The following is a 10,452-nucleotide window of genomic DNA, read 5'->3' as shown; positions in this document are numbered from 1 at the left end:
AAAATCCACAAAAATGTTAGTAAGTCTTGACTTACAACAACACTCTCCCCCCAATTTATTGTAAGTTTGTGATATTTCTGTAATCCTCTGGTAATTCTCTATGGTACAATTTATAGAAAAGGCCAGTATACACGGCTGGAAATTCCTTCATGGTTAGATCAATTTTATCAAACCCTTCTTTGTATCCATAGAGAAGTAGTCTAGCTACATTGGTGGTGATTGGAGTAGTGTCTTTTGTCTTGGCAAGCTCAGCTAGGTCTATCCATTCACACCTCAGGAATTCCTGTTGGCAGAAACTGATGTTGAAAGAGCAGGGCTCCAGGCGGCAGATGATATACATATCAGACTTCCCAAAGGCTCCAGGGTGTCTGTGTTGCTGCCGTATACTTATGAGGGACTTGAATTCTGACTTTATGCCGGTCTCTTCAAAAACCTCTCGAATGGCTGTGTTTCCTAAATGGAAGACAGAATTCTTGTGTTACTTTTAATCGGAAAATACATTTTGGAAATTTTCACCATGATTCAGTCCTTGCTTCTCCATTTTACCCCTGCTAGCTCCTGAATTTGGCTTCTCCCCATGTAAATTTTGTCTGCTTTTCCTTCTGTTAGATGGGTGGGGGAAAGCCACAAAAATGGGCTGCTTTCATTCTTGTGGGTGATCTAAAAAACGTACTGTAGAAACTTCCATCCGAAATGCTGTAATTTAATATTACACAGTTTCTTGCAAAACACTGTTGAGGCTTACTAGGTTAGGGTCAGTGTTCCCTCTAAGCTGAGTTATTGTGAGCCAGCTCACAGTTTTTTAGCCTCCGGCTCACACGTTTCTGTCTTAGCCCAGGAAGGAGGGCTCCAGAGCCAACTGGTTCATGCAGTAGCCAAACCGCTCGCTCACAACTTTAATGCCAGTAGCTCACAAGGTAGAATTTTTGCTCACAAGACTCCACAGCTTAGAGGGAGCATTGGTTAGGGTTATTTTTTATCTTCTACCTCTTCAATTTAATTATAGGTACAATCTCAGTACTAGAAAACCCAACTTAACCTTATGGTTTCCAAACCTTTTATGAAGAACATTTCCCGACAGAATTTTACATTGGTTAGGTTAAACATTCAGTGAGAGAAATAAAAGGCAGTTTGTGTTTTTTAGCACTTGATCAAGCAGAAACGATACAAGGTTACATTTAGTAGAAAACATTACTGCTTAGAGTACATTCATGTCATATTGGAGCAAGGAGCTCCAGTCAGGTCCCAGAAGACATCTCTGTGTTACTTAAAGACCTTGACAGAATAGGGATATTTAGGCTTCAATCAGATTACGTTATCAATAAGACAGATTCAAGTCCGGTAGTACCTTAATGGCCAACAAGATTTTGAGGGTATAAGCTTTTGAGAGTCTAAGCTCCCTTCATCAGACCAATACTGCAGTAGGGTTGCCAACCCCCCCCCCCGGTTTGCCAGGGGCCCCTCGTTTTTTGGGGGGGGGGGACCCGCCCCCAACACCCACAGCCACCCCTCTCCCTTCTCTCTTGAAAGAGAGGGGTGGCTGCTTTTAAGTTCATGGAACCACATTTCCTCCCAAGCCCGATCTCCGCTTGAGATCAGGCTTGCAGGGAAATGCCAGCTCTGGCACTTAAAAGGGAAACGCTGGCTCTTTGCTCTTAAAGGGGAAACACCGGCTCCATGTACTTAAAAGGGAAACGCCGGTCCCTTTAAGTGCAGGAAACTGGCTTTTCTGGAGATCGAGCGCACGGGGGGGGGGGGGGGCGGATGTCCCCAACTTGACATCATCACGTCGGTGATGCCCCGCCCCCTCCAGGAATTCCCCCCAAAGTCCTCCGCTGGGGCGGAAGATGGACTTGGCAACCCTATACTGCAGACAGCTGTCCTCTGAAACTATTATCAATAAGAACAAAACAGCATGTTTAGGTTCCTAATTTGTGAGCAGCCAAACCCCAAGGAAAGCCTGCAGCAACAGGAAGACATGAAAGTGAATGCACTTTCAGCTCACATATACAAAATTCCCCTTCCCCCAAAAGAGCTGGTTTACTAAAAACCAGTAGAGCTAATTAAAGAAGTTTCTCTGTTAGCCTGGAAAATGCAGACAAGTCAATAGTTTCTCAAAAAGGATTTTTATATATAGTAGGCCTATGGCTTATGTTATGCAACAAAATGGTCAAGCGAGCACAGGTCTAAATGCCAAGGATTTTCTTTTCTGGTAATTCCAATAAATGTTGCCTGTGGAAGTGTTTTATATATTGGTGGAAGGAATAAATTATCATTAATGTCTCAGTTTGGTGTAGTGGTTAAGTGCGTGGACTCTAATCTGGGAGAACCGGGTTTGATTCCCCATTCCTCCACTTGCACCTGCTGATGTGACCTTGGGTCAGTCACAAGCTCTGGCACAGCTGTCCTTGAAAAAGAGCAGTTTCTGTCAGAGTTCTCTCAGCCCCACCCACCTCACAGGGTGTCTGTTGTGGGGAGGGGAAGGGAAAGGAGTTTGTAAGCCTCTCTGAGACTCCAAGTGAAGGGCGGGGTATAAATCCAATCTCTTCTTCTTCTTCTTCTTCAGTATTATATTTATAGAAGGTTAGAAAAAGCAGTACACTATCGTTCAGCAAAGGATCTACCAGTATGTGTAAATATGCCTGAATTACATGCCTATGTGTGATATATATGTACCTCCGTCATAAACATATGTGGATGATGGACCTGTTGATTTTAATTGCTTCCAAGTTTATTTGATTGTGGTTAGGGTTTCAACAAGGACTTAACAGTTGCCCAGTTTGGCAATCACACAGCATTACAGCTACAAAGAGCCACTGTTGTTTTGTAAATGTTTGTTAACTACATGCATTACATAATTAATTACAGTAGAAATCTGAGAAAATGTGTTCTCAAATAACTTTTTAATGAATCTCTCTTGCTAATCAACTATCCATTTTGAAAAGAAAAAAGTATAAAAGATTTTGAGATAGATACTGAAAATCTTCTAAAACTATGAAAATGTATGTAGTACATAAGAGTTTTAAATGTTATTTACTAATGTACTTAATATTTATCATTCAATAAATTTCCAGTCAGCCTGCCTTGAACACATTAAGCAACATTACTTGTAATTCAGTAACTAAAATGAGTATATCCTTGATGCACAAGCAGTGCAAATGTTGTGATGCCTGCCTGAATAATGAGGGTTATTGCACCTAATCTGTCCCATGTAGAAAAATGTGAGTTGTGTGATAACTGTTGAAATGTTGGCAAAAAGTAGAAGGTGTTGCATCTAAACACTGAACGTACTTTTGGAGCCTTCAGTCTGCAAATGCTGGCAGCTTCACCTACACTCCTCTTCATGCAGACCTTGGTCAATGTGGAACCAGTGGAAGCCTGCAAGTTAACTGCTTTTGGATTAAAAAGGCAGCCATTACTGTAATAGTTCCATCAATCCAAGTTCTTACCTATGTCTTCACCTGGTTCAGACAATCCTCCTGGAAATTTCCATACATTTGTAGTCTTAAAAGGTGAATAAAAATAACAAGATAATTTTAGGTATTTTTCTGTAATAAAGAACAAAATACAATCCCTATCTTTGTTGACTTGTATTACACTTATAAACTTTTGTTTTTGCAAATGTGATCACCAGAGACAATTAAATGTCTACACAATATATTGCAAGAAAACATCTACTGATTCGTCTGATCACTGTTGGACGGTTTATACTTGCAACATTGCTGCTCATTTACTAGATAAAGTAGTAAAGGAGACATTAAAGAAGCTGCTACAGGTAGTCTATGGCCACAATCCAACATAGTTAAAGTATTCTTAAATTCATTGATTTCAGTGGCCTTAAAGAAAACTAAATCTGTGTTGGATAGAAGCTAATATAATCTAATATTTAACCACCAGTGTATTCTTCTTAAATGTTTGCTTTTTACAAGAAACATCAGTACATTTTGAAACAATGATTGTAGTACTGTTCTATACTGCACTGGCAATAAAGTTTTCTTTTGTATCTTTAATAACAAATCATTTGTTTTCAAAAATAAAACTGAGATATGTGTGTGTCATCTGATGAATCACTTGTTTTTTAATTCAAATTAAACATTAATTAATAAAATAAAGATTGAAATTGTTTCTAGCAACTCCAAGCTCTATCTTACAAAGAATGTCAGATGTCATTTATTGTGTATTTGAGAAGGGAGAAGAGCATTCCTTATCTGTCAGCGGCAATAATGTGGGAGCATAACATTCACCACCCCCTCTGCAATGATGCTGGCAGCCATTTCTGCTGCAGTAGCATCAATACTTCAGTGAGTCCCTAAACTAATGCATCTTGGTTAGTGCTTCTGGTATCCTACATGGGCAAACATCTTTTGTCATCCAGAAAGGATTTGCTGTAGGAGGTTGCCAGTCCCACCTAAGGTGAAGGAACAGAATTATGAAGCCAGAGTGCAAAGGTAAGATTAATATCTCGAGTCCTTCCTACATTTATTTATTTAAAGCATTTCTATCCTGACTTCCCATCCAGTTCAGGGTCCCTATGATGGTGAACATTAAAACATTACAAATGGTTTAAATATTAAACAACAATTATACATATATATATGTATATATATAAATAGATATAGATATATTGATATATAGCAATTAAATAAAACAATATAAACCCATAATAAATATAAACACATAAACATAGAGAAGGATTACAAAGAGTTTGTAGAGGAATGCCAAACAAAGCAAGTCTTCACCTGTTGGCAGAAGACAACAATATTGGAAGATACACTATACTGGGCCCAAACCGTATAGGTCTTTAAAGGTCAATAACAGCACCTTGAATTGGGAAACAGTGTAGATGGAACAAGACTGGAGTGATACGGTCCCTATGACCCACTCTAGTTAGTGTTCTGGCTGCACCATCCTGTACCAACTATAACTTCAAAACAGCCTTTATGGGCTTCCCCACATAGAACACATTGCACTAATCTAATCTAGATGTTACCAGCAGTGGTGTACCTAGCCTATTTGGCACCCAGGGTGGATACTTTTTAACACCGCTGACTCATGGGGACCCTGTAGGGTTTTCAAGGAAAAAGATGTTCGGAGGTGGCTATTTCCAGTAATAATCATGAACTAAAACGAATAATAATAATGGCCAGAAAAGAAACACAGTGAAAATGTTATTTAACTTCATATATATGATCATGCCAGTTTTTAAAAAAATCAAATTCCAACATGTCATTCCATCACAAGAGCCAGCATGGTATAGTGGTTAAAAGTGTTAGACTAGCATCTGGTAAATCTAGGTTTGAATCCCCACGTGCCATGGAAGCTTGCTGGGTGACCATGGGCCAGTCACATTGCTCAGCCTAACCCTGACTTGGATAGCTTGATCTCTCCAGAGCTCAGAAGCCAAGAAGGGCCGAGGTGGAGGTAGGCCCTGGCAGACCACTTCCGAACGTCTCTTGCCTTGAAAACCCTACAGGGTCACCACAAATCAGCTGTGACTTGACGGCAAAACCCCCCATTCCATCACGCCACTTGTGTTCTGAGCAGGCACTTGGGAGGGCTTATGTTCTCCATGTTGAAGCCCATGACCTGACAATCCCAAACATCTACAAGGCATTTTTGAGAGCTGGGATATTAACTAACACAAGCTTTTTACTAACTAACACTAGCCAAAGCATCACAAAATAGTGATCGTAAGCTTCACCAAACTGGATGTTAAAAAACACACGACTTGTACTGGCTTGCAGGCCGTGAATACCAAGTTTCAGAAGTCAGGCAGGGTGAGTCGTGCAGTCCAAAGTCAAAGTTCCAGAAGTCAGGCTAGGCAAAGTCATTCATTCCAAGGTCAGGCTTCCAAGAATTAGGCAAGGCAGAGTCGGTGTGACAAGCTTGCATCTCATTCTCTTGCTGGTCAACTTCTGTTAATTCATGGCTCCTCTTCTCCTGAGCTCCTCTTCTGGGCTCCTCTTCTCCTGAGGAGTCCTTGCTATTGCTGAGCCCTGGCTGACCCATGACACCATCGCCTCCCCCAGAGACCCCCCCAATCGATGAGGCTGGAGCTGGCTTCTATGGGTATGTTCGATGGAACTGGTGCACCAAATTGGAATTGTGGAGATTCTTGGCAGGTTACCAAGAGCAGTCTTAAGGTCCATAGCCTTTTCAGTCCACCAGTCCGAGATCTGTGCTACCTCATACTCCTCATGGACCTCCTCCATGATGGGTGGCAGTATTGGGGGAGCAACAGGGACAAGAAGGGACCTGTGGAACACTGGATGTATGCAGAGTGTGGAAGAAAGCTGTAATTGGTAGGCCACAGGGTTTATTTGTGCGGTGATCAGATATGGACTGATAAAGCGGGTATCCAGTTTCTGTGAGGGCTGCTTACTTCGGAGGTTCTGTGTCGATTACCACACCTGGTCCCAAACCTTGAGGGTCTCTCCTGGCTGGCATCTCTGGTGGGTGACTTCCTTGTAAGCCTGCTTGGCCTGGTGTAGTTGGTCCTGCAGTAGTGCCTGCAGCTCATTTATGAAGTCATTGGCAGAGGGTACAGTGGATGTGGGCATGACCAGCAGGAAGAAACAGGGATGATATCCATAATTGGCCATGAACGGCATCTGATGTATTGAGGTGTGCACAGCTTTGTTTTACGCAACTCAGCCAGAAGGAGATACTGATGGGCTGTGATGGCTAACTGAGGTTCACCTGCTGAATCAGGGCTGGATGGTGTCGGCTCTGTACCAGCTGTTGGCTGAAAATCCTGACAAGCTTGCATCTCATTCTCTTGCTGGTCAACTTCTGTTAATTCATGGCTGGCTATACGGGGTTCCTCTTCTGAGGAGTCCTCATCTCGTGAGGAGTCCTTGCTATTGCTGAGCCCTGGCTAACCCATGACATTACCACCCAAAAAAGGTTCCCCCATCCTCCATTGTTTCCAAAGGACTAAAGTCAAACCAGTAGAAAATGAAGGTTGGGAGGAGGCATTTTTTAAGCCCAGCAGAACCAGTGCAATGTAAAGAGTACCCAGCAGTACCAGTGCAATCACAAGATGCCCAGCAGAACCCAATGCCATTGTGGCAATGCCAGCTCAACAGGACTAATGTCAAGCCAGAATCACAGTCCAAGCAGGGGGGTAGGGTGGAAGCCTAGCAGAACCAGTGCAATGTACAGTGACCAGCAAACCCAATGCCTTCTGTTTGCAATATTAATAAAAGTTTGCTACTATACTACTCTTAAACACATTCTGTCACCAAGCAGGATAGGGATGAGAAAGTCTTAAGGCCATGAAGTGAAAATTGTGGGTGTGTGTGTGGAAAAATGAGGTGAAGGGAGACGAATGAATGAGAAAATTGTGGAAAAGAGGGAGAGAAATTAAGAGAGGCAATGGTTGTTTCATCTTCCTTCAACACCCTAACTACTGCTTTGTAAGATTTGAATGCTATACTACTGGAGAAAATGACCTGCGGGCTGGCAATTACTGTAGCAGGTATCACTGTGCTGGCTCACTTGTTGTTAAGAAAGTTTACTTCAGTCTTGGAGAAAGGGGAGTGTAGCCGATCCTAGACTGTTTTTTTTGGTACACTCAGTCTTCCCTGCGCCCCTAGTGGCTGTAGTCAGAACTTAAAAATAAAAGGAAATATGTTCTGCTGGATACGACATGATGCTGGTTTCAAGGGCTCTCCAATAGACTTCCTCAGGCTGCACTTGGGGCAGACCCCTCCCCCCCATCCTGCCCTTGGTACGCCACTGGTTAACCAGGGCATGAACCCTTTCCTGCTTAGGAAGGGCCATAGCTGGCTCACCAGCTGAAGCTGTTTATCCAACAAAAGCCCATATCCAGCAGCACCTCCAAGCTAAGAACCTGCTCTTTTGGGGAGTGCAATTCCATCCAGAACAGGAGATATCCCAGTTTCCAGATCCAACCTTTCCCCCCATTGGCAGTACCTATGTTGGTAATTAGGTTTTTAACACTGTATTCCCTCCTTGCCCTGCCATTGCACACCATGTTAACTAATGACTAAGCTAGTACACATATAAAACTGATCTATAGAAAATATGAGGAATTTCACATTACCTTTTTTAACCAGTTTTGAAGCCGTTTTTGATCCCTCATGGAGTAAACCGGTATAGGGCTGCCATTTCACACATGGCTTTCCCCTTCTGATAAAGACCTGGATCTGAAGCGGTTTGCCATTTCAGACTGCACTGCTTTCCCCCACTTTTTCCCCACCATTTTTCACCCATGCGGGCGATCTCTGGCTTTTTTTTAATGTTCGCTTTATAGCGCTATAGCGTAATAGCACTCTAACAAAACACTCCAGGCATTCCAATGGGGTTGATATACTGCTGTTCTGTTATAGCGCTATAGTGCTATAACGCTACAAAGCAACCCTTTATTTTAAAAAAAGCCGGAGATCGCCCGTGCGGGCGAAAAACGGTGGGAAAAGCGCATCGGAACCGGGAGAGGAAACTGAAGACTACTTGGAAGCGGTTGACAGGTAAAACGCTTCAGCCCCGTTTCCTAAACGGGACAGAAGCGTTTGTGTCTGAAATTACAAATATATTCCGGTAGGGAACCGGTTCTAAAATGGTTCTGTCTGAAATGACAGACCAGAAACCATTTGGGAACCGTTCCTCTTCTGGATTGTATCGTCTGTCTGAAATTCCTCTATATTTAATGCACTTTCAGGCTTCATTTTCAGTCACTGGAAACGTCTTTTTTTATTGGCTTTAGACATGACATCACATAAGCAGCTCTTAAAATGTTCTGACACGGCACAGGTCACCATTACACAAACATAATGTCTCTGAACTTTCAGTATACTTGGTCACATCTCTGGAACTCAGAGTGCTCTAAGCTTCTAAACAAACACTTTCCTCTTGCACAGATATAGACACACACAGAGCATTTTTGTACCTAAAAGTAGCTGTTGGCAAATTTCAGCTGGAAGTTTTAAAAAGGCAGGAAGCCAGATCCTTAACAAGTACAATATGGTTCTTCATGAAGTTGCTCTCCTCCTTTAGAGGAGCATTTTAAAGCATAATGTTTTTTTTTTGAAGTACGAATTATTCCTTGGATTTATTAATATAATGTTCTTCATCACTATATACATCAGCGAAAAGGAAATGTTCTTTTTCTAAATTGGAACATACGGATTTTCCTGTGCTGGAAACTATAACTATAACCTGCCATTTACCGAGCATGTGCCAAATTTATACATTAAGCCGGCAACTAGTCAAAATGAGCTTGGAGGCTCCTATTACACAGAAATATGAAGCGTTCTGCTTTACCCTGACTAAAAAGACAAAGTTAATGTGTTATTACGACATTTGAGGCTCTTATCCTTCAGCTCTTGAATTACAAAGTAAGCATACTATATTACTTCTTGCTTGGTGATGAGTATTATCTATATGAGACAAGTTTGCCATTGAAGATACATAGCTGATTCATGAAATACCAGGTTTTAATCTGCCAAGTTATTGATTCATGCCTTAGATTCACAGTGCATGGAAACAATCATCTCACAATGGATAGTCAGTGGCCTTCTTCCAGTCCTACACCACAGGACCCACTATCACCAAAACTGACCCTTTTGCTTAATCGTGTCATCTACAAGGCCACGAAGTGAATATTTAAATAATCTGGCAGCCCCACCCCCACCCCTGAGCAACAATCTCTTCCAGTTACGACATCAGATCCAGACTTTATTGCTTTAGTTTATCAGGACTTCCCAAAACCCAACCCAGTTCTGTTCAACTAAAAGAATACAGAGAATTATCTAGCACTGGCATACGTCTGAATATATTAGTCTACCTAACTGCTGGATTACTGCCACTGATATCACCTTGATTCAACTACAAAGAACTCATGTATATGTAGAAAATCAGAAAGACTGAAAATTGCAAAGATGGAGAGAGGGAGAAAAACATAAACCATAAGGTAAAATTTGGTGTGTAAATGCTTGAATTCAATGCTTCTGAAGGGAAAGAAAAACAAAACTTTGCTCAGTTATGTACAGGTTTATATGTTCACTATCGATATAGTAATACACTAAGGCAGGGGTGGCCAAACTCGCTTAACGTAAGAGCCGCATGGAATAAATGTCAGATGTTTGAGAGCCAGAAGACATGAACAAATATTGCACACACATTTTTATTGAAAAATACACAAATTTGCTTTTTATTAACATTAAATGAGACTGCCAAAAATAAAAAACAAAAGGGGTAAAAACAGATATTGATAATGATATTTATTTGTACAATGATATTTTATTGTTTGCTAATGATATTTGTCTAAGGTGGAAAGAAAGCAAATGGATGGGGGAGGGAGGGAGGGAGAGGTGTAAAGAAAGCAACTTTAATTTTAAATGTCTTCTCCAACCGCCCCCCCCCAAACCTCCACACCAGCTGGCTTGTCTTGGAGAAGGGGTTTAAAGAGACAAATACCTTCTCCCAGCG

At 41.7% G+C, this 10,452-nt stretch overlaps 1 protein-coding gene across 1 annotated transcript in view; it reads right to left on the bottom strand.

The window, feature by feature from the left end:
• Positions 1–48: 48 nt before the first annotated feature.
• NUDT6 (nudix hydrolase 6) overlaps positions 49–10,452 on the bottom strand; it is a 27,741-nt gene continuing 17,337 nt past the window's right edge. Inside the window, exons 4-5 of the mRNA XM_015410224.1 lie at positions 3,450–3,504; positions 49–453 (exon numbers count right to left, since the gene is read on the bottom strand). Of these exons, the coding sequence (XP_015265710.1) occupies positions 56–453; positions 3,450–3,504 (453 nt within the window). The 3' untranslated portion in view covers positions 49–55. The remainder of the gene's footprint in view (positions 454–3,449; positions 3,505–10,452) is intronic.

This window comes from Gekko japonicus, unplaced genomic scaffold (assembly GCF_001447785.1).
Source record: "Gekko japonicus isolate JY-2015 unplaced genomic scaffold, Gekko_japonicus_V1.1 scaffold1086, whole genome shotgun sequence".
NCBI lineage: Eukaryota > Metazoa > Chordata > Lepidosauria > Squamata > Gekkonidae > Gekko > Gekko japonicus.
The sequence above is the reverse complement of the archived record's forward strand: the minus strand, read 5'-3'. Positions and strand labels throughout refer to the sequence as shown.